General features: G+C 36.5%; 1 protein-coding gene across 1 annotated transcript in view; it reads right to left on the bottom strand.

Annotated features, from left to right (window-relative positions):
• The window catches only part of LOC122815094 (mitogen-activated protein kinase 12-like), a 289,166-nt gene that overhangs the window by 177,376 nt on the left and 85,369 nt on the right, over positions 1–26,421 (bottom strand). The window contains exons 3-4 of the mRNA XM_044087336.1: positions 19,125–19,154; positions 18,665–18,712 (exon numbers count right to left, since the gene is read on the bottom strand). Coding sequence (XP_043943271.1) covers positions 18,665–18,712; positions 19,125–19,154 — 78 coding nt within the window. The remainder of the gene's footprint in view (positions 1–18,664; positions 18,713–19,124; positions 19,155–26,421) is intronic.

Below are 26,421 nucleotides of genomic sequence, written 5' to 3'. Positions count from 1 at the left end.
ATGGGATTTTTGCCTATCTTGACTTTACCAGTCAACTAATGGAAATAAATTTAATTCCAAAAGTATTCCAATTCCACAAATCACAAGAAGAAATCACACAAGCGCTTTCGCTCAGGTAGTCCTGAGCTTTATCAAGTATACAAGTTATAGTATATTACAATGCCTGTTATATACCCTGGCAATTACACAATTGATTGGTAAAACCTGATATTCAAGTGCTCCAGTGATTTAAAGCTGTATACTAGAAACTAGTTTTCATTACACCAATTCGAGATAGAATACACACTTATAAAAAATATATAAAAATAAGACAACCAACATAAAACATAAAAATTCTCAGATATCAAAGTTTAAAAATGGAAGTTAAAAATCTCATTGAGGTTTAAAAATTTATTAAGAACTATGTTGTTAGTAGTGTTAAACAACTGAAAAAGACTTGTTTTGTGTTGTTAGAGGACACTGTTAGTTATATATTAGATATTATTGGTGCCCATTTGTATTGAATTTCAATATTAAAAATATTAATAATATTTTTTTGAATTGAAGCTTTAAAGCCATAAATGCTCAATAATTTTGTGTGATATGTAAAGGTATTGCTATATCGAGAAATCTCAAGTCCAAGAACTATAGCCTAGCCCTTCTAAGCTTCAAGACCGGTTTAATACTGATCATCCCATTTAAGCCAGGTGGCTTCCCTGCATTCAGTCTCAACTGCCATAATAGTTCACGGTAGCCCAAGGTAGATTCCCAATCACCACCCCTTGCATCTGGTTCTACTTGTTCTAAGACCAGGAACTGGATTTTTGGTTCAGGACAAGAGAGGGAATGTTTATAGAAGGCATTGGTCTCCTTCTTCTTGATCATGTCATGAAGATGTTCATAAATTCGTTTTCTTAATTCCCTCTCTGTTTTGCCCACATAGAAACTTTGACAGTTAGTACACAGCCCCAGATAAACCACCCCTCTGGTAGCACAGGTATAAAAACCTGTAGGATGTATCTTGTAGTTTCTTGATGGAAGATAGGGGGCTATATCTTTTGATATGGCATGACACTGAGCGCAGGCGCCACATTTAAATGTACCCAGCCTTGGTTGTTTAACCCTCTTCTTGGTTCCTTGATTTATTTCAAATATTTCCTTTAAATTGACTCCTCTTTTACGGACAAAACTAGGTTTGGATGGTATGTAATCCTTTAATTCCTCAAAGAGGGCCAAAACTGGCCAATGATGCAAAATAGTTTCTTCCATTTCGTGAGAATTGGATGAATATGTGTACGTGAAACTATTAGTGTGAGGAGCATCTTTATTTTGAGTAGTGTTGGACACGAATTCAAGTCCACCCCCTAGTATTGGTGTATATAGGGAGTGTCGTGCGGACTTTACTTCTGCTGCTAGAGTTAAAAATAGTTCCAAAGGGTAACCTCTCTCCAAGAAAAGGCTTTTCAAAAACTCCACCTCCAATTCAAAATCATTCTGTGTACTACATATTCTACTTGCTCTGATGAGCTGTCCCTTGATAATCCCCCTCTTTTGATATGGGGGGTGGGCACTTTCAAAATGTAGGAAGGAGTTGGAGAAGGTGGCCTTGCGATGTAATTTGGAATGAAAGGTTTTTTGGGTGTAGTCCTTGTAAAGAGTGGTGTCTAAATAATGAAGCTCATGTGGATCCACTGTGTGTGTGAATTGTAGAAATTTTGTGGTTGAGTTGATGTATGTGAAGAATTGGGATAGGTCCTCCTCAGAACCAGACCATAGAATACAGATGTCATCCAAATAACGTCTGTAAAAGAGAATATGGTCTTCCCATGGTGGTATTAAGACAAATGTATGTTCCCACATATGCAGTACTGCATTTGCATAAAAGGACGCACATGATGCCCCCATAGCTACACCCTTGCGTTGCCGGTACAGTTCGCCGTTGAAAAAGATGAAATTGTTAGACAAGACCATTTCCATCATCTCAGTAAGTAAGTTGGACATTTTGCTACTGAGGGTGGTGTTTTGACCAAGAAATTGGGCAAACCATTCCAGGCCTTCTTGATGGGGATACTAGAAAAAGATCTTTAATGTCCACTGTGACCATCAGGATATGTGCTGAAAAGCAGGAGGTGGAGATGAAGAAAGTGCCAGGAATCTTTACAGACATGGGACAGTAAGGACGTGTACTCTTTGGTCATGTGATCAATGAATTTTCCCAGAGGCTCAGTCACTCCTCCTGCTCCTGATACAATCGGTCTAAATTGTAATGGGTGGATTCCTTTATGAGTTTTCGGTATCCCAAAGATGACTGGTATTTTAGGTTTTTCCACATGGAGGTAATTGAATGCCTTCTCGTTAATGGCCTGTTGTAATAGGAGGTCATTGAGATAGTAATTAATCTCAGCGAAGGCGATGTTGATCTCATTCCGTGAAACCGTCTCATATTGTTCGTCATCTTGTAGCATGGTGTGTATATAGGCTTCATAATCCTCTGAAAACATGAGGACGATTCCTCCACCTTTATCAGGTTTCATAATCCTGATTTTTTCTTCATGCAGATGTTTTATGAAGTTCATTTCCTGTTCTGAAAAGTTTGGATGGAACGAAATTTCTTGATTATTATATAATTTCCTGAAGTCATTTTCCACTAGTTTCTCAAAAAAGAGGATTATTGGGTATAGTGGGGGGTTAAAGAGACTTGTACGCATTGGGCCTGTTTTATTCAGTGTTTGACCTTTAAAGATTAAGTTCAAATTCAGACCTCTAGTGAACATTTTTAACTCTACCAGGGCTTGTGTTAAATTCATGGGTTTAGTTGGAACAAATTGTAACCCTCGGGTGAAAACGTCAAAAGCGTTTTCAAAAAGGTTTATATCAGTGTAGTTATAGATAACAAGGTTGTTTCTCCTTAAGATAGTACAATTCCCCTCAGTGTTGATGGAGTTGTGGGTGTGTAAGTCCAGGTTGGAAACTTGGTCAGTGTGGTGTTCTTCCAGGGATGTTAAAACATTTGGGGTGTGGGTGTCAATTAATGGACAATGTTCCAAGACCTCGGAGTTTGCCTTTGCCTTTGTCCCCAAACCCCGGTCTGGCCGGGGTTTCGTTGAAAATCCTGGTTATTACTGCCCTTCCTGCTCTTTTCTGCTAACCTTTCGCTTCTTCTAGGGGGTTCCTCTAATCTATCATGCATGTCACTGGCCCTGTCTGGGTTAGTAGTAGATGTTTTGGAAGAAGCTCTGTGATAGCCATTAGGACTGGGATAAGCTAAACCATCCCTATAATCAATTAAATCACGTTCTAATTTTCTTAATTTCCTATTAAGTATCTTATCACAAAAAATATCAACATTATCGAAAACTTTGTCATAATTAGGTTTGAAAGCATTAAAATCAGAACTAGATATTAATTCATTATTTAAGACATCTAAATCATTCATCAATATTTGTGCTTTTGACTCATATTCCCCTACCATTACATCGAGCATTTCCAACCCGGCTTTATCAAAAATTTCACACAACTTAAAATAGTAATTAGTACCATGCTGAACATTATTGGGAAATTTGAAAAGACTCTCATACATTCATTTAAATAGTCTATTTCTAACTGTGTACTCCTCAAGGAGTATAACTTATCTTTGAACAAGTCCATGTTCTGGTCAAAATTCGAAAAGTTATTTAAGTTGTTAGTACCTTTGTTAACATCTCTGTTTTTGTGCATCGGACCAGGGTTATTAATCCCAGTTGTTCTTAAATGTGTGTTTGTTTCAGGTGCTCCAGTTGCTTCTTGACGACGAGTTGTGTTAGTTCTTCAGACATATCCGAAGGGATGGTGTAAAACTCAAACCCTCTTCCGGAGCTGGTAATCCGCTCAATTGCTCTGTAGAGCTTGTTGCTGGTCTTTAAATGCAACCAATACTTGGTTGAATTCATTTCACCCGAAGATCGCTTTGCTCTGCCGGAGGAAGATTTGTTGTGGTCTGCAAAATTTCAGGAGTTTCTCCTGGGTTAAAGGTTTCTCTCCGTTAGCCATGGCAATGGAAACAAATGAAGCAATGAACAAGCAAACAGTACCAAACAAACTGTGTTGTAGAGCAAAACAAATCACAAGAAGAAATCACAGGTAGAGCAGGCTTTATCAAATATACAAGTTATAGTATATTACAATGCATATACCTACCAATTACACAAATTGATTTGGTAAACCTGATATTTCAAGTGCTCAGTGATTTGATTTAGCTATATAGAAACTAGTTTTCATTACACCAAATTGAGATAGAATACACACTTATAAAAATATATAAAACATAAAACATAAAATTCTCAGATATCAAAAGTTTAAATAAATGGAAAAATTCATTGAGGTTTAAAATTTATTATATATTTATATTGTAGTGTTGTTAAACAAACTAAAAAAGACTTGTTTTGTTAGTTTTAGAGGACTGGTTAGTTATATTATATTATATATTGAATTATTTGTTTATTAATTTCAATATTAAATATTAATAATATTTTTTTTAATTGAAGCTTTAAACTTCATAAACCATAAATATTTTTGTGTTTATGAAAGGCATTGCTATATCTATATCAATCAAGTCCAAGAACTATAGCCTGCCTCTTAAGCTTCAACCCCGGTTAATACTGATCATCCCATTTAAGCCTGGTGGCTTCCTGCATTCAGTCTCAACTGCCATAATAGTTCATGGTAGCGCCAAGGTATTCCCAAATCACCACCCTTGCATCTGGTTCTACTTGTTCTAAGACCAGGAACTGGATTTTTTCCCAGGGAGAGAGGAGAGAATGTTTTATAGAGGCATTGGTCTCCTTCTTCTTGATCATGTCATGAAGATGTTCATAAATTCGTTTTCTTAATTCCCTCTCTGTTTTGCCCACATAGAAACTTTGACAGTTAGTACACAGCCCCAGATAAACCCCAATTTAAAGGAAATATTTGAAATAAATCAAGGAACCAAGAAGAGGGTTAAACAACCAAGGCTGGGTACATTTAAATGTGGCGCCTGCGCTCAGTGTCATGCCATATCAAAAGATATAGCCCCCTATCTTCCATCAAGAAACTACAAGATACATCACAGGTTTTATACCTGTGCTACCAGAGGGGTGGTTTATTGGAAATAAATGAATACAACTTCCATACAAACATCAGCGTATACTACACTGACCACATACATCCACAACAGCCTTACTTCGCTTTCTACATTACTGGGATAACTGATCATCACACCCTACAACAAAGCAACTCCCTACAAAATCTTGCCATTACGGTACATTACTATTATTACTAATAGTTTTCCCCATAACATCATTTTACATTAATAAAAATAGCCTTAAACACCTGATAACACTTCTCCTTACAAATCCTGACCTATATGCCAACCAAACCCACCTCAGATCCATCTCATCAATACTTCTTACCCCTCCTCTGTGGGGTAGGAAGGAAAGTTTCAAATTCTGACATTGATCATTTACCTTTTGTTGCGCAATCTGTCATATTTATAGAAATGTGCACACATGCTTGCACACACACACACACACACACACACACACACACACACACACACACACACACACACACACACAATATATATATATATATATTTATTTATTTATTTACTTATGTGTGGGGTAGTATATCTAAAATGTGTGGACTGCTTACCATGCATTTTACACTCGGACAATTCTCTGTTTTAGTACCTCTGACCATATTAATGACTATTTGACCCTTGTCCAGTGGCCATCAACATAGCTACTGCAAAATGTTATTTTCATGTGACTGCATCCTGTGCTCTAGTTACATCTGATTAAGACATAATAGCCACTCCTGACCTTGTAAATGGAAGTTACAGCTATACACCTTCTGAGCTGGCACACATCCAGAATTCATATAGATTACTGCACCATTAATGGCCATGTGTTTCCAGGAATACATTATTGATTATCTAATAAAAGCAGCAAAGAAAAATCTGGTCAAGACAATGTTGGAGACACATAATACTTTGCAGGCTGTGTGAGCATCTTTGTCTAAATTTGGAAGTGCAGCATGTGTAATTTTATTTCAGCGGCATGAACTGTTTGGGCTGCTGAGATATAACGGTAGTGCTTTCTACAGTCAGTATTTCTACTACTAATTTCTGTAACCAAAGTATTTATTAAAAATACAGCTAAAGAACATCAGCCGAAAATCTGCTTCCATTCTTTCAAGCCACCTACTAAGAACCTTGGTTACGCGTTTGCACCTGTAAAGTTTGTCAGAGCACCTCACATATTTTCATGCAGTCTTACAAAACTATAACAAGAACAGAAAAATCTAATTTACTACAGCACTATAAATAAAGTAAAATAAAACAATCATGTGCATTCTGTTCCTCAAATCTGTAGACTGCCAAGTCAGAAATGTGTGTACTTCCACAGTGCTAATGAAAAGTACATGTTGGCATATCTGGTTTACATGCATAAAGCATATTATTCAGGAAGGCATTGAATAAGGTTTTGACTGGTACTGTCTTGGACGTTATTATACATAAAATAATCATTTTATAACAATGATGAAATAAATAAAACAATTACAACTTTAAACCTGTAATGTTAATTTCTACTTGTTAACCAGATAAGCCATTTTTTATTTGTCTGGTAACCAAGTCATTCCAGTAATTCAGGGATTGGGGTGGGGGTGCGTGAGAGGAGCAATGAATGATCTAAAATGGTTATTTTTGGCTTTCTCTCTGTTTTAAGATATCTACTACCATAAAATAGAAGCATATACGTGATATGAGGTACATATGATGTCAATATGAGTTGCTTTAAGAATGATTGCACATAAATCTCACTAAAAAATACAAATGAAGCTTATGCTGCACCTGGCTAGTGTGTGTGACCCAGAAGCAACTGCACTATTAACCCATTATAACTTTGGATGATCCATTCCTTTAGCTTATTTCAAACCGTGTGTGTGTGTGTGTGTGTGTGTGTGTGTGTGTGTGTGTGTGTGTGCGTGTGTGTGTGTGTGTGTGTGTGTGTGTGTGTGCGTGTGTGCGTGTGTGTGTGTGTGTGTGTAATGGACACGTATGCACTCAGAAACACACTACAAGCACACATAAACACACACATGTACACATGCATATGTGCGCACACTCATAGGTGCACACATATTCACATACCTACCTACTCACTGGCAATTAAAGGGATGAGGAAAGAAACTAGAAACCTTATCAAAAACACACCTGGACAAAGAAGGAGTGTGAAGACTCCATGTAGAAGGCATTTGATCTGGGAGCCAAACCTAAAACCAAGCAGTCTGAGGAAATGACACTACCAACTGCATTACCGTGCCACCCTGACCACCCACGCTTCTACTGTGCCACCCTGACCACCCACACTTCTGCTGTGGCACACCTAACCTCCCAAGGTACTGCTATACTACGCCTGACCAACACTAGCCAACACTCCTTATGGAGTTTCTATGAAAATCTTTTTGGATAAGTTAGAACAGAATGTCAAAATGTAACTTTAAACTGAGTAGTAACTGAAAAGTGACTAAAAAAAGCATAAAAAAACAGAGAAAGAAAAACAGTCTAAAAATAATATATAATCTCAAGAGTAATAAAAGCAAGTCACACTTTACATGTAAATTGCATATAAATTCCAGAAGAATACAGTTGATCACAGTGTGCCAGTCAAATGCAAATCCCAAAATGCTCCATATCTGTAAGTCTAACTCCTCACTCATTACCCGCTCAGTAGGCCCAGATCTAATATGTGACATCAACAAATCCTGCTGGAGAGACAGGTTTGTCTCCCAGAGGCTGCCACATCTCTGGAATAGACTTCCCATACATGTGAAACAGAGTACCTCATTGCCCCTCTTCAAGCGCAACATTGATGAGTGGATGGGAAACTACAAATTTGTCCCAGGGGTTCCACCTTTGTCCCTCATTGGCAGGTGTGACAAGTGCTGACTGAGGTTTCTTTTTGGGGATAAACTCTTCGCTAGGCTTGTAAGGGCCCCAGGGCCATTAGCCTAGTAACCTCCTATGATCCTAAAACTTCTGACCCTATAAGTTATGATTGTTGAGTTGCAGACTAGAACGTCTGCATAAAAGCAACACATTGGCTGTCTGTCTGGAAAACTAATTTCAATGTATTTCCTAATAATTACATTTTTGGAATGGGATTTTATTTTGTTTAAAATACATGTGCAAAAACAACTTTACAGAGTCTATAGACACAGGCATTACTTTATTTTTCAGTTATGCAGATCCCCCCAGACTAACAATGGATATTATACAATGACTAACGATTAACATTCCAAAATGAGCATGCTGATTGGTCAGCCCAGCCAGCATGCCTGTTGTAAATTGAGCATATACCAATGGAAAAAAGTCTGGTCCATTATTATATGCTATAAATTTTTAAGTTTTCTTCATCATAGCCAAGTACCTGTGCAATATCTCATGCAAGTAAGTGTTCACTGCGAACAGTGTTAAAATGTGTTTCTAATTATGTGCAGTATTAGTCTGTCTACATGCATATCTGTGATATAATAGCTAGGTGTTATGTGTGTAAATGTCTGTGAAAATAGTTTGTATGTTGTCTGCACATTGAGTTCGGAGACATGGAATTTCATTCAGTTTTTGCACTCGTGTGATTTCTGAATGACAATAAAGTTTACTTTGACTTTGAATTTGATCATAAGCAAAAAAAAAAAAATAATAATAATATAATTAGAAATCCAGACAGTCCTGAAGTACAAGAGAGACAGCACAGAGAACATACTAGGAAAATCAGGAATGTTATTCAAAACTAAATAAATGTGCCTGATTTTCCTTGGATTTTCTCCATCCTGTCTCTCTCATACCTCTAAAGTGTCTGAATTTCAACTCTATTTAAATAAAAAAGGGAGCAACGAACATCTTTCTTTCTCTGTTGCTTCCTTTCCAAAGCACTGATGTGCCACGTAAGCGTGGGAATGTAAATCCCATACACATGCGCACTACATCAAAAAGAGCAGCAGGACAGCCAACAAAAGCAGAGGAACACCACTGAGCCATCATACAAAGACATTATTTAAGAAAAGTAAATCATTCTTTTCTTAAATAATGTCATTGTATGATAGCAATAATCGACTCAGTGGTGTGGTATATTATAGCAATAATCCAAATATACGAATACACTGTTGTACGCTAAGAACAAATCACAAATTTAATGGTAAAGCTTTCGGGTTAACACCCTTCATCAGTACATAGATTTAAATTCATTACAAAACCTTTTAAATAGGGTAAGAATTAAGACACATGATCCAGCCAGCCAAACAAAACACTCCATTAATTAAGCATTTTAGGGATAGTCTCCTAAATAAAGCTTTTCTAAAAATGTATATATTATTTATAATCCACATATAAAATCATTTGCGTATTTAAAATACATATATTTATATATCTGCATACTATATAATTGATTAAATTAAATTAAATATAAAATATATTTAATAAAATTGCATTAAATACAGGTCCTTTGTTTTTGAATCAACACTGGCTTCAGACTAGCAGCTACGTTCAAGCCTGGTTCTACTTCAGCATCTAGCCTGATAATCCATTCAAGTTCCTTAAGTTCTATTGCATTGTTAATATCACCTCCCCTCATGTCTAACTTAATTTCATTAACTACTCTGAATTTAAAGCTATGGCCTTCAAAAACAAAGGACCTGTATTTAATGCAATTTTATTAAATATATTTTATATTTAATTTCATTTAATCAATCATATAGTATGCAGATATATAAATATATGTATTTTAAATACGCAAATGATTTTATATGTGGATTATAAATAATATATACATTTTTAGAAAAGCTTTATTTAGGAGACTATCACTAAAATGCTTAATTAATGGAGTGTTTTGTTTGGCTGGCTGGATCATGTGTCTTAATTCTTACCCTATTTAAAAGTTTTTGTAATGAATTTAAATCTATGTACTGATGAAGGGTGTTAACCCGAAAGCTTTACCATTAAATTTGTGATTTGTTCTTAGCGTACAACAGTGTATTCGTATATTTGGATTATTTAGAGCTGATACCAGTTATTTGTTGGATATTATAGCAATAACCCACGCCTGGGTGTGGGTAATGCGGGATTTACCCATGGTTGGCATGGTTTGGTCCCGAGGGACCAAACAAAGACAACCGTGGGTAAATCCCGCATTACCCACATCCAGAAGTGGGTTATTGCTATTATACTATGACATTATTTAAGAAAAGAAACAATTACTTTTCTTAAATAATGGCATTGTATAATGCCTCTTTGCTGCCCTTCCGCAGCTGTCTGGCATTCGCGGCAGTTCTGATGTACTGCGCATGCCTGCGCAGTACATCAGAGCTGCGGCCAAAAGCAATGGAGAAAGCAAGATCTTCATTACTTTTTTACTGTTTTGCTATGTTAAATGGGTTTAACATAGCGAGGCAGCTTTAAAATAAGCAATGGAGATGTCCGTTGGTTATTTTAAAGCTGTCTCGCTATGTTAAACCCATTTAACATAGCAAAACAGTAAAAAGCAACGGAGAGCTTGCTTTCTCCATTGCTTTTTTTTTTAAACCTGTCTCACTATGTTAGATGGGTTTAACATAGTGAGACAGCTTTAAAATAAGCAATGGAGATCTTTGTTGCTTATTTTAAAGCTGTCTCGCTATGTTAAACCCATTTAACATAGCAAGACAGGTTTAAAAAAAAAGCAACGGAGAAAGCAAGATCTCTGCTTGCTTTTTACACACTGTGTCACTATGTTAAAGGAGTTTAACATAGCAAGACAGCTTTAAAAAAAGCAACGGAGATCTCCGTTGCTTTTTTTAAACCTGTGTCGCTATGTTAAACTCTTTTAACATAGCGAGACAGTGTTTTAAAAAAAGACTTATACTAATGGAAAACGTCCGGGCGACCGGACCTTTTCCCATTAGTATAAGTCGATTTACAACGTACATGCTGGCCAATCAGCGTGCACGTTTTGGAATATTAATGGGGGGTCATGGTATAATATAGCAATAACCCACGCCTGGGTGTGGGTAATGCTGGATTTACCCATGGCTGGTGTGGTTTGGTCATGAGGGTGACCAAACCACACCAACCGTGGGTAAATCCAGCATTACCCACACCCAGAAGTGGGTTATTGCTATTATACAATGACATTATTTAAGAAAAAAAAAATTACTTTTCTTAAATAATGGCATTGTATAATGCCTCCTTGCTGCCCTTCCACAGCTGTCTGGTATTCTGCGGCAGTTCTGATGTACTGCACATGCGCATGCCTATGCAGTACAACAGAGCTGCGGGCAAAAGCAATGGAGAAAGCAAGATCTCCGCTGCTTTTTAAAAACTGTTTCGCTATGTTAAATGAGTTTAACATAGTGAGACAGCTTTAAAAAAAGCAACAGAAAATCTCCGTTGCTTTTTTGAAGCTGTCTCGCTATGTTAAACTCGTTTAACATAGCGAGACAGTGTGAAGCAACGGAGATCTTGCGCTCTCCGTTGCTGTAAAAAAAAAAGAGTTATAGTAATGGAAAAAGTCAGGGCGACCGGACCTTTTACCATTACTATAACTCTGATTTACAACATGCATGCTGACCAATTAGCGTGCATGTTTTTGAATATTTAATGGGGGGGGGTCGTTGTATAATGAAAATGTATCCATGGTTGGCTTTGTTAATCACTTGGGCTTCAGATTTGTGATTAAACCACACTAACCATAAGTAAATCTTCAGTATACCACACCCACATCACTGGTTACTGCTATAATAACGTACCTTAGAACATTACCCTGCTATAATAACGTACCTTAGAACATTACCTTGCTATAATAACGTAACTTAGAACATTACCCTGCTATAATAACGTACCTTAGAACATTACCCTGCTATAATAACGTACCTTAGAACATTACCCTGCTATAATACCTTAGAACATTACCCTGCTATAATAACGTACCTTAGAACATTACCCTGCTATAATAACGTACCTTAGAACATTACCCTGCTATAATAACGTACCTTAGAACATTACCCTGCTATAATAACGCATAGAACATTACCCTGCTATAATAACGCACCTTAGAACATTACTTAGAACATTATCCTGCTATAATAACGCACCTTAGAACATTACCCTGCTATAATAACTTAGAACATTACCCTGCTATAATAACGCACCTTAGAACATTACCCTGCTATAATAACGCATCTTAGAACATTACCCTGCTATAATAACGTACCTTAGAACATTACCCTGCTATAATAACGTACCTTAGAACATTACCCTGCTATAATAACGTACCTTAGAACATTACCCTGCTATAATAACGTACCTTAGAACATTACCCTGCTATAATAACGTACATTAGAACATTACCCTGCTATAATAACAGAACATTACCCTGCTATAATAACGTACCTTAGAACATTACCCTGCTATAATAACGTACCTTAGAACATTACCCTGCTATAATAACATACCTTAGAACATTACCCTGCTATAATAATGTACCTTAGAACATTACGTTGCTATAATAACGTACCTTAGAACATTACCCCTACTCATTAGCTACCAGTATTTAAAAATGCATGACTGCAAAAAATGGAAAATGAAGGAAAAGCTGCTCACAACATTTATGGAATGAGAAGATGGAGGCCAGATGGAAAGAGTTCTTTGAAGACATAATGTAATCAAATGCGATTAAAGCTTCATAAAATGAATAGTAACAGAGTTCTGAGAAAAATGTCTGTGTAACAGTCTAAAGTAGCAATAACTCATCACTAGAAGTAAATGACTACAGTTCATACAGCCTAGACTGTCCATACACTGTCCATAAAATCTCTCTCTAGTGCATATTATTTATTTGGAATGAGATCTCACTGCCAGCAGAGCATGGAGGTTAGTATTACACTGAGAAAAAGAAGATAAAAGATGTGGGCTGATACTATGTGATCTAGAAGAAATCACTTAAGCTCCTTAGGACTCAGGATTTGACTTGAAAAAGGGACATTTCATATAATCCAAAGGGCTATCAGATGTGGAAAGTACCAAAACTAAATGAGTCAACATAGAAACTTAGTCCAGCAGAGGAAAGTCAAAACATTTTCTGATGCAACAAATAAAGATAGTTTAAGAGTCTGTACAAACCATCTGCAACAGAGTACATACAGAGAACCAGTAACAACAAAAAAAAATGTAAGAGATTATAAAAAATGCTACAGAGCATATACAAATACACTACAACTGTATATGTTTTTTACACATGCTTTCTACACACTCAAATCACCTCCATCAGAATATATACAAAACACATGTAACAGTCTGTAACAAATTATTTGTAATAGAATATATAAAATGGATATGTAACAAAGTGTGTGTGTGTGTGTGTGTGTGTGTGTGTGTGTATATATATATATATATATATATATATATATATATATAAATATATGTATGTATTTGGGTCTATATCACATAATCAAACCACACTTCACCAAAACTCTTTTCATAGAGATGAAAACAGTGAATGCTCATTAAAGTGAACATTCAAGTCAGACAAAAAAAATACCACAGGGGAAAGGAAGCACTTGGCCACCTTATGAACAACACACACACCACAGTATGTCAAACCCCTAAGTATATACATATACCAACTCCGAGATCATACTACAGTGGGGAATAGGTCAGTTACCTAACATTGGCCAACTGCTTCCTTTCCCTGTGTAATTTTTCGCTGATGTGAATATTGGGTGTTTTCATCTAAGAAAAGATTTTCTACAAAGTCTGGTTCAATTATGTGAAATAGACCCATATATTAAGCATCTGTTAATCAGTATTTACAAAGAACTTTTAATACAGTATATGCCAAACACTTGCAACAGAGTATATAGAAAGTATACAGTACAGTGTTTATAACAAATCATTTGTAACAGAATATATACAAAGAACTTGTAACAGAGTATACAGAAAGTATACAGTACAGTGTTTATAACAAATCATTTGTAACAGAATATATACAAAGAACTTGTAACAGAGTATATAGAAAGTAAACAGTACAGTGTTTATAACAAATCATTTGTAACAGAATATATACAAAGAACTTGTAACAGAGTATATAGAAAGTAAACAGTACAGTGTTAATAACAAATCATTTGTAACAGAATACATACAAAGAACTTGTAACAGAGTATATAGAAAGTGTACAGTACAGTGTTTATAACAAATCATTTGTAATAGAATATATACAAAGAACTTGTAACAGAGTATATAGAAAGTAAACAGTACAGTGTTTATAACAAATCATTTGTAACAGAATATATATACAAAGAACTTGTAACAGAGTATATAGGAAGTAAACAGTACAGTGTTTATAATAAATCATTTGTAACAGAATATATACAAAGAACTTGTAACAGAGTATATAGAAAGTAAACAGTACAGTGTTTATAACAAATCATTTGTAATAGAATATATGCAAAGCACTTGCAACATAGTTTATAGAAAGTATACAGTACAGTGTTTATAACAAATCATTTGTAACACAGTATATAGAAAGTATACAGTACATTGTTTATAACAAATCATTTGTAATAGAATATATGCAAAGCACTTGCAACAGAGTTTATAGAAAGTAAACAGTACAGTGTTTATAACAAATCATTTGTAACAGAATATATACAAAGAACTTGTAACAGAGTATATAGAAAGTATACAGTACAGTGTTTATAACAAATCATTTGTAATAGAATATATGCAAAGCACTTGCAACAGAGTTTATAGAAAGTAAACAGTGTAACAGAATATATACAAAGAATTTGTAACAGAGTATATAGAAAGTATACAGTACAGTGTTTATAACAAATCATTTGTAATAGAATATATGCAAAGCACTTGCAACAGAGTATATAGAAAGTAAACAGTACAGTGTTTATAACAAATCATTTGTAACAGAATATATACAAAGAACTTGTAACAGAGTATATAGAAAGTATACAGTACAGTGTTTATAACAAATCATTTGTAATAGAATATATGTAAAACACTTGCAACAGAGTTTATAGAAAGTATACAGTACAGTATTTATAACAAATCATTTGTAACAGAATATATACAAATAACTTGTAACAGAGTATATAGAAAGTATACAGTACAGTGTTTATAACAAATAATTTGTAAAAGAATATATACAAAGAACTTGTAACAGAGTATATAGAAAGTATATAGTACAGTGTTTATAACAAATCATTTGTAACAATATATACAAAGAACTTGTAACAGAGTATATAGAAAGTAAACAGTACAGTGTTTATAACAAATCATTTGTAACAGAATATATATACAAAGAACTTGTAACAGAGTATATAGAAAGTAAACTGTACAGTGTTTATAACAAATCATTTGTAATAGAATATATAGAAAGTATACAGTACAGTGTTTATAACAAATCATTTGTAATAGAATATATGCAAAGCACTTGCAACAGAGTATATAGAAAGTAAACAGTACAGTGTTTATAACAAATCATTTGTAACAGAATATATACAAAGAACTTGTAAGAGAGTATATAGAAAGTGTACAGTACAGTATTTATAACAAATCTTTTGTAATAGAATATATACAAAGAACTTGTAACAGAGTATATAGAAAGTATACAGTACAGTGTTTATAACAAATCATTTGTAACAGAATATATACAAAGAACTTGTAACAGAGTATATAGAAAGTGTACAGTACAGTGTTTATAACAAATCATTTGTAACAGAATATATACAAATAACTTGCAACAGAATATATAGAAAGTAAACAGTACAGTGTTTATAACAAATCATTTGTAATAGAATATATAGAAAGTATACAGTACAGTGTTTATAACAAATCATTTGTAACAGAATATATACAAAGAACTTGTAACAGAGTAAATATACAGCAACTGTAGCAGAGTTAATGTACTCAGACAGTAGCTGAAATGCATCCCTGGACCTCTAGCTCATCACATTCATTATTTCATTACATATCAGTATGACAATTTTTGAGAAGATGAGTGTCTTTATGTGTCTTTCATCCATTCAAAACCCAGACAGATATTGTGCAGGGATACCTGGGTGTAGTTTCACCTGGCTTCCAAACTTAAAATAGAAAGTTTGGAAGGGACAATGAATAAGATGTTCTGTAGTAACCAGGAAGTCCAGCCTTTAGCTCCAGAGTGAAGGCTTTCAGTACTGATTTATAGTGCCTTTCTACTATTTCAGTTCCATAGGTCATTACTGGGGAAAAGGACATACAGCTCCGGTTCAAAGGGTTTGGGTACTGATTCATGGTGCCTTTCCACTAGTTTAGTTATACAGGTAGTTACTGATTCATGGTGCCTTTCCACTAGTTCAGTTATACAGGTAGTTACTAGGGAAAAGGACATACCGCTCCGGTTCAAAGGGTTTGGGTACTGATTCATGGTGCCTTTCCACTAGTTCAGTTATACAGGTAGTTACTGGGGAAAAGGACATACAGTCCTGGAGCTGTGGATCTACCACGAGATGGGCAGAATACAGTTCTTTCTCTGGATTTATTAGATGGACATGCCACACATGCAGCTCTAGTGACATGCATCTAGATTTTCTGTTTTTCTGTTGTGAGCATTGATGATGACAGGCCTCAGGTAACAATATATGTGCATGAATTAGGAAGAGTTATACAGAATTAGCCTTCTAACTAAACCGGGTATTCTGGTATTCTATGTTCATGATTTGCAATTTTCAAAGCATAACTCCCGGTATGGCTTAATATTAATATAATTCTTTCTAGTGAGGAGGTTGTGCAAAAATTTAATTTGAGAGCCAGGAAGAAATTCACAACACCCACCCCCTGGCAGGTACTATAGCTATAAAACCATGCTATTGTATTTCATTTTACACTTCTGCCTGGTTTTATTCTTATGACATTCAAACTCTGAGCATGTCCACTTGAACAAATTTCAGTAACTGGATGTTACCAAACATATACTGCAGGCTACAGTTCAGCTTTGTATGCTTCTATCAGTCACTCCAGGATAAAACAGATGTGAAGGACTTAGTACCCAGAAATAATAAATACGAATGGGACCTGATGAAGACTATAAAACTGGTGCATCTCTTAAGCTTCTTCATGCTTGATATCCTGTAGAAATGAGTTGCCAGACACTCACCATGCTGGCATTGTACTGAGCTGGACAAGATGCAGGGGCATTGCACCTTGGGCTTCTCTTTGCCCACAGGGAAGCAGAACAGTGAACGGTTTCCAGTACGGATTGGGATACAGTCAAAGTCCCCCACTATTCTTCCAGGGAGGCATGAAAGCGGCTTTAAGTTACAAACTAACATAGAAAAGAAAAGAAAGAATTTCAGAAGGAATATGTTTGTGTTGTGATAGCGGAATGAATATTAAAGTCTCAGGAGCTTGAAAACAAAAAGGTAAATTGTGTGATGAAAAGAAAGATAAACTGAGATCTTATTGCAGAAGCACTGACCACACAAAATAAATAATTAACCTTCAGCTGGCAGATATAGAGGCATCTTATTCTGAATTAAGAAGCAGAAGCAAGTTTAACTGCAGATTTTAATATTTAGTTTACACGTTTATCATTTTAGCTGAGACAGAAACTTATCATCCTTGAACAAGCAAAACCAGCATTTAGCAAACTACATTTTTGACTGGTGCATAAAGTCTGTAGTAATGATAAAATCGTATTGAGGCTCCTTGGTGGTGAGACTTTTCCCTGCGTGGTGCTTTTGTCTGGGGACACAAGGCTGAAGAGACATTTAGCTGCAGAGACATATGGCTTGTCATACAGTAATACTTCCTTATATCACCTCAGAACTGAGTTTATACAGCTCACCACTAGTTTTCTTTTATTTGGATGACAAAGAAATCTTAGAGTCTGCACTTGAGATACCTGTTGCATGTTTTAGGTAGCCCGTTTTCTTATTTATTTTATTGTAGTAAAGCTCAGGTTTATTTTTATGCATCTATTCATATTTTAGTACAGAACTTGCACCCTTCTTTTGATGAACTTTTGTACAATCATTTATGGGTGTAAGATAAATGAATCAGTCAATGCCCATTTGGTAAATGCAGAAGGTGACTGATGTTTTTAAACAATGCTTTTCATGAGGGGACTCCCCCTCTAATTATTACAAAATCCAAGGTCATAGCATCCTAAGAGAAAGGAACGGTTCCCTTTGCAGCAACCTCGATCAAACCAAATACAATTCATTGAGTCGTAAACCATCAAACACACCAGATCTGCTTAGCTGTCCAAGCAGAACTACTGAATACACCTAGCCCAATTAGCTTTAATTTAATGAATCATTTGTTAAAAGTCTAGAGTACAGTGTTACTCTAGAGAAAATATACAGCCTAGACGTGTTTTTTTAGAGAAAGACCAGTGTAAGCAGACTGTCTCCTGTAAATAGGAACTCTCACAATTAGAGTATACAAACAACTTCAAAATGTTATATTTTTTCACAAAGAATTAAGAGTTAAGGAAAGCAAAAACATCACTCTAGTTAAGTACAATTTGTGAAGCAACATCTTCATTACAAACATTTCCAATCCTTAAGTGAAACATTTGCAGGACACAAGCCAACTACTACAGATTTGAGGAGAGGTCTTTATGGAAAACAGACTTACCTTTAATTCACAATCTTCATTTACTGCTAGGTTTCCAGGCTTGAGATCCTGAAAATATGTACAGGTTTTACTGATTCTGAGCAGTGTAATAACAAATTTACAAACCTGAACTAGTCAAAAGACAAACACACTTGAGTGTGAAAATGTTTTACTTGTTTGAAGAGCATTCATTTCTTGTTACTTGAGATAAATTTGCACATATCAAAGTATAGAATATTGCCCTGTTAATGCATGCTTTAAGTAACATATGGCCATTTAAATAATTTTTTTTGGTAAGTACACTTGTTTTTTTAATACAATAAGGTCTATACCTATAACATTTAGAATATATGCTATCAGTAGTACAAGTGTGGACTGCAATGGAAACAAAACTTACACAACCCGTCAGATCCTGTGTTATAGCCATGCATTAAGATGGACTGCTTCATGGAGATCACACAGTGAAACAAAGCACACTTACCCGGTGTATAATCCCTGCAGAGTGGATATACTGCAAAGACACAAATGAACATGTTAGCTACAATTTGTAAAGAAACATAAATCAAGTGCAGACATGATTCATTAAATTAAATAAAATTAAACTAAAACATGAAACAACCTTTAACAGTAATGTTAAAACGATATACATATATAAGTAAATTAGGATGTTCTCAGTAATGAGTATCTATATTTATGTCATGTATATATAATCTGTTCAAAATCTCCGCAGAAGTTATTTGCCTTCCCACACTTGTTTTTGTGCAGCTATTCTTAGAGCAGCTTATTGTGTGTAACATATTCTACACAATCCTGTTAGTCAGCAAGTTTATTTGTTTTTTAAATCTCAATGTATAAGTATATATAGACAACAAAAATGAGTCATATTACAGAAGGGGCAGATTACTTAATTTGCTACTTGCAGAGAAGAGTGTCTATTCTCAGAAAAAAGATGATATGTAAGTTTTTTTATACATTTCCTTTTCATAATAGTTATATAATAATTGCACAGTGTGAGTGATGCAACAGGTAACGCACTGTTTTTGGTTCAGAAGGCTATGGATTCTGTTCCCACACCAGGTAGATGGATTGCTAACACTGCAGTAGAACATAAGGGGATGCTGCACTCTTGACTGTGTTGTCTTTCGGATGAGATGCTAAATAGAGGACTCACCTGCTTGAGTTGGTGGTACCTCAGATAAATGTAAAAGATCCCATAATATCTATCAAAAAGCACAGAGGAAGATCCTCAGTGTCCTGATCAAATATCCCCCAGCAGTATTAATACCACCTTGAGTCATCTTTGAAAAGAGGATGCTAGCCTAGTGGGACTAACCCAGACAGCAAAGGATGAATGAATGAATGAATAAATAAATAAATAAATTTCCCTTGAGGGTAGTTTCAATTTTGGAATAGATGTCTTACTTTACACTTGCATCATCTATATAAGTTGACAAAAAAGCCTTATACGACATAAAATGTTATGATTAACATCTATGTCTGAGGCCTTGGTAGGAATAAAGTTACAGCTTTAAAAGAATATTCAGGGGAATTTTAACACATTTACACATGGATTAGGTCAAGTGTCCTCCCTCATAATGAGAAATCATATTAGTTCATGTTTTCAAATGTTCCTCTGGAATCTAACAAGCTCAGGATTCTCTTACTAATGTTCCCTATAAGCCTTTGACAGTTGTATTGGTCCATAAATTTGATACCACAATGCGTGAAAGCTTCCTGAGGGAAGAAGTCAACAGTAAAAAAAAGTCCAAAACATCAAGAAAAAATGACTGAGCATCAGAAGTCATAAGCTTGGGAAAATGGGATTTTCCTTTCCCTATGGCTACTCAAAGTGGGAATAATTAAAGTGCAAGTGTGTGGATATGTTCCCCTGTATACCATACTTGTCAGCTGTCCAGATTTTCACAAAATGAAAAGATTTTTGCTTCATAATTTTGGATGGTTTCTCATAAAAGTTGTTTTTTTCTAGCAAATCACAGTGGAAGACAGTCACTAAACAAGGGCATGCATTTGTGTTTCAGACTTCATACCCTTTGAAAATCTGTGCTAATACAATCTGTTATTCTAGCAACTTTCTAAGCCTATATGAACAATATTTAAAATCTGTTGCTATTTTTGGGCCTTTGTCCAGACAGATTTCTTTCAATATGAAGTTGAGAGGTATGCCATACATATATGTATGTGCGTGTGCGTGTGTGTGTGTGTGTGTGTGTGTGTGTGTGTGTGTGTGTGTGTGTGTGTGTGTGTGTGTGTGTGTGTGTGTGTGTATATGTACATATATATATATATATATATATATATATATATATATATATATATATATATATATGTATACAAACACACACACACCTGTGTGTGTGTGTGTGTGTGTGTGTGTGTGTGTGTGTGTGTGTGTGTGTGTGTGTGTGTGTGTGTGTGTGTGTATGTGTGTGTGTGTGTGTGTGTGTGTGTGTGTGTGTGTGTGTGTGTGTGTGTGTGTGTGTGTGTGCACATGTGTGTGTGTGTGTGCACGTGTGTGTGTGTGTGTTTCTATATGTGTGTGTGCATGTGTGTGTGTGTGTGTGTCTGTGTATATGTGTGTGTGTGTGTGTGTGTGCATGTCTGTGTATATCTGTGTGTGTGTGCGCATGTGTGCGTGTGCGTGTGTGTGTGTGTGTGTGTGTGTGATTGTGTCTACGTGTAATTTATAACAGTGAATGCTAAAAAGAGGGAACATTCTTTTTTCTTTGTTTTTCTGCCTGTCAGCTGCTCCTGCATGTGAGATTGCAGTCCATTGGGGTCTGTGAATTTAACCTTTCCCTGCTGCTTTTGTGCAATAGTAATGTCTTTCAGCTTTTCCCGATTAGGGGTCGCCACAGTAGAACTCCGGTCCGCAAATGATTGGCAGTCAATTTTTATGGTGCCGAGTTGCCAGCCCAATGCCCAACCTTCAAGGAAGGCACACCCATTCACGCACACACCTACCTGCATGTCTTTATGCTGCTTTTGTGCAATACTGGGAGTTATATAAATAGTTATCAGGGGTGTGAGGGTGTATATATACATTTTTTTGTAAAGCTTCATTTTCTGCTTTTGTGCTGTGTATCTGTCTATCAATATATAAAATGTAAAAATTGGGAAAACTAGTTGTAAAGGAATAACTGCTCTAGATGTTGGCAAACAAATAACTAAAACAGACCGTTGTCACAACTTATGTAAGTGCTGTGTCAAAGATGTCAAAGATCACACTTTGCATTCTTATAAAAATAAGAAAAGAGCTTATTAAATTAAAAAAGATATGAGTGATTTTGCCCTTGTCAGAGCTTCATCACATCTAAGTTATACATAGTAGTAACAAGTAATATTTACTTTTCTATTTTTCATATAAATAGCTTTGTAAATTACAACAAAAGCTTTATTCTAAGAGCACTTAAACAGATTGCATCACAGCATTTCATACTATATTAATTTAACAAAAATACAGGACTAGATGCTACAGTAGCAACAGAAAATGATCAGGTTTAACCAAAGGGGTCAAATATTTGTCAGTCTGGAAAAACATGGTTAACAGACCACCCTGCTATGCCAGGGATGATTGTCATCTGTCACTACTAGGTTTTTGGAGATTGACGAAAATATTATCTACCCGCATAGTGCCTTTTTAGGTACTGCGAAACAGACAAACCTTTCAACATAACAAAAACTACTCAGGACAAAACTAAAGGTATTACTGCTCAGTGCTAGGAGTCTCAACAAGAAACTGCACTCCCTAGAAGCTCTCCTCACCATGGAGGATGCTGACATCTGTGCAGTTATGAAATATGGTTTAAGGCCATAGAAAGTACTCCAGCAGTGCATGGCTATGATGCCTTTCATATGTCCCGATCACCCACTGAAAAAGAAAGAGCAAAAGGTGACATGTATCTACCTACATAAATGATAAGCGCACCTTAAGGCTGGTCAAATGATATGACATGCTTGTGCTACTCCATGTCCAACTAACCATGGTAAAATCCATTACCATATTCCTGCTAGGTTTCAGGTCGCCCACCATGAACCAAGAAATCCATACATCATACCTAAAGTTACTAAAATTACTCACTATCCAACCCAATACTATACTCATGGGTGGCTTTAACTACCCGTCCATTACCTGGGAAGCATACAGGACCACTAACATGCAGTCCCAATCATTTCTTGACTTTGAAAAATCAGATGCCCTGGAACAGTTAGTCTGCATTCCTCCTAGGGGAAACTGGTTTCTTAACAAAAACCTATTACTAAATCCCAAAAAATAAAACTGTTGCTATTTACACCGAACAAATCTACCACAATACCCAACCCATTTAATACTGTGTCCAGGGATAGGACTGTCATCTCCCCTGACACTCACAGTGACCATTGATAATAACCTTAAATTTGATCAGCATATAAATCAAACCATTAAAAATATCCACAAAAATCTGGGCAGTGTATATAAAAATAAAACATTTCTAACACAACCTCCTACAATAACAATTGCTCAAACTCACCTCCTTTCCACACTATTTTATGCCTCACCCGTTCTCACCAACTTATCCAAAACCAAAACTGTCAAACTCAACACCTGTTACAATCAAATTACAAAATTTGCTACCGGTGCTCCCTACTGAGCCCACCACTGTCATTCCCTAAAACAACTTGGCTGGCTTGAATTCACTAATCTCCTAAACTATCATCAACTTTTCTTTGCCCACAATCTCCTACTACTCCCAGACAAAACTCCAGCTTTGGCAAATCTACTAGAACTACAAGCTAAAACTAGATGACTTCACTCCAGTGACAAAAAATTAATCACGGTCACCAAGACCAACAACACAGCAGGGGACTCCCTCTTCCCTAACTACAAAGGCAAAATCTGGAACACCCTACCTACTGCTGTTACCTCAGTAGGCTCAAAGATTGCATTTAAAAGACTCCTTGAAGGAAGACCTAAAGCACATATGGATATGCACGTTTCCACCTGGCTGACCCCCCATCCTCTCCCCTTACTTTTGGCCTCTGAATTCAGCTTCATCATCAAAAGAATGCAACTTGTCTAGCTTCCTTCCAGTTCCACCTCTAATTCTAACCACTTAGTCAATACCCATATGTCACTGCTAGGACACTCTGTTACCTATGCACTACACTTTTCCCTTTACACCTCTAATCTTACTCTGTACTTAAGCTACTTACTCCTCCTGCTTTTCTTACTTAACCTGTTATCCAGTTTCCCATCTCGGTCTCTTCTTCTGCTCCTATACTCCCTACTATGTCTAATCTTTGCTCTCTTTGTTGCTGTACTCCCTACTGTGGCTAACGTGTTCACAAGTCAACTGTATAAAGCAAAACATGCAACCCCTACTAACAACATTCACCATTATGTAATGCCTCAATCTCAAACTGTAAAAGATGTGTTCAGTCTATGTAAATATGTTAAATCTTAAGCTTCAATGCTATGTTACTAGTCAATGTTAAGTTTGGTACTATCTATGTAAATTTCAGTGTTTCTGTATACACCTTATATTTAACTTAAAATTTAACTGTGGAGTTTTTCTCCCCAGGCCACTGTTGAAAATGGACATACATCCAGTCAGACTTCCCCAGTCAACAAATGTAAAATAAATAAATAAATAAATAAATTCCCTAGATCTGGTGCTCACAAATATGGGGAGCACTGCACCCCCCCAAGTGTGATGTCCTCACTGGTTAGATCAAATCACAAAGCAGTCTCCCTTAAAATAAAGATAAAACTAGACCCCCCCAGATAACCCCCAAAACTTTAAGAACTTCTCTAAGGCAAACTACCTCCTATTAAGGGATGGCACAGCTAGTTTCCAAGCTTCCCAAACCCAGAAAACACAGAAGCATATACAGAGGCTGTATAACTGGGTTAATATCAGCATTTTGAATGTGGAAAACGCAGAATTTAATTTTATCTAACTGAAATGTTCGAAATGTCAGAAGAGCGAACTGACGGAACATTGATTTCTTTCCCAGGGAAAGAAATTGGTGGGCCATCATCGGAGTTTGCTATTTCCTCCACTGTGCTGCGGTCTCGGAGTTGGTATATTTAAGTAGGGGGGTGTGGGGGGCACAGCCCCCCACTTCTTTTAGTGTTTAAAGTATTAATTTTTTTTTTTTTTTGCACAGAACACCGATTTCTTTCCCTTGGAAAGAAATCTATGTTCCGTCAGTTCGCTCGGTTGAGATTTCGAACATTTCAATTTGATGAAATTGCATTTGGAGTTTTCAGCATTTGATATGCTGATACAGACCCATACAACCATATAAACAACAGCATAGAAACGGTAGAACCAGACTTGAAATAAACCCAGGTCAAACCACAAAAACAAGCCACCCTGGTAGACCTTTATTATTAATTCATTGTACAACAAAAGAAAGAAAATCTTGTCGAGAAGTAAGAAAGAGAATGTGCACAACAGAGCGAAAAATCCCTCATTTGTATAAACAAGCAAATTACGGAGCTAGTCAAATCATCAAAAGCAGACTTTGAGGCAAAAATAGCTTCCCAAGCTAAGGATAACTTCTTATTTTGGCTGTTCCCGTTAGGGGTCGCCACAGTGGATCATCTGCTTCCATTTCTTCCTGTCCTCTGCATCTTGCTCTGCCACACCAACCACATGCATGTCCTCTCTCACCACATCCATAAACCTTATCTTAGGCCTTCCTCTTTTCCTGTTACCTGGCAGCTTTATCCTTAGCATCCTTTTCCCAATATACTCAGCATCCCTCCTCAGCACATGTTGAAACCAACGTAATCTTGCCTCTCTGGCTTTGTCTCCAAACCTTCCAACCTGGACTGACCCTCTAATATACTTATTCCTAATCCTGTCCATCCATGTCACACCCAGTGCAAATCCTAACATCTTTAACTCTGCCACATCCAGCTCTGACTCCTGCCTTTTTGTCAATGCCACTGTCTCCAACCCATATAACATAGCTGGTCTCACTACCCTCTTGTAGACCTTCCCTTGCACTCTTACTGATACTCGTCTGTCACAAATCACTCCTGACACTCTTGTCCACCCATTCCACCCTGTCTGTGCACTTCTTCACCTCTCTTCCACACTCACCATTACTCTGAACTGCTGATCCCAAGTATTTAAACTCATCCACCTTTGCCACCTCTACACCCTGCATCATCACCATTCCTCTATCCTCCCTCTCATTCACACACATATATTCTGTCTTAGTCCTGCTGACCTTCATTCCTCTTCTCTCTAGAGCATATCTCCACCTCTCCAGGGTCTCCTCCACGTGTTCCCTACTCTCAGTACAGATCACAATGTCATCTGCAAACATCATAATCCATGGGGACTCCTGTCTGATCTTGTCTGTCAACCTGTCCATCACCATTGCAAATAAGAAAGGACTCAGAGCTGATCCTTGATGTAATCCCACCTCTACCTTAAATGCATCCATCACTCCCACCGCAGACCTCACCACCTCACCACTGTCACACTATCCTTGTACATATCCTGTACCACTCTTACATACTTCTCTGACACTCCCGACTTCCTCATACAGTATCACAACTCCTCTCTAGGCACCATGTGATATGCTTTCTCTAAGTCCACAAAGACACAGTGCAACTCCTCCTGACCTTCTCTGTACTTCTCCATCAACACTCAGACCAAACATCGCATCTGTAGTGCTCTTTCCTGGCATGAAACCATACTGCTGATCACTAATCATCATGTCCCTTCTTAACCTAGCTTCCACTACTCTTTCCCATAACT

The sequence above is a fragment of the Protopterus annectens genome, chromosome 11.part0 (assembly GCF_019279795.1).
Source record: "Protopterus annectens isolate FY-2018-M chromosome 11.part0, PAN1.0, whole genome shotgun sequence".
Lineage (NCBI taxonomy): Eukaryota > Metazoa > Chordata > Ceratodontiformes > Protopteridae > Protopterus > Protopterus annectens.
The sequence above is the reverse complement of the archived record's forward strand: the minus strand, read 5'-3'. Positions and strand labels throughout refer to the sequence as shown.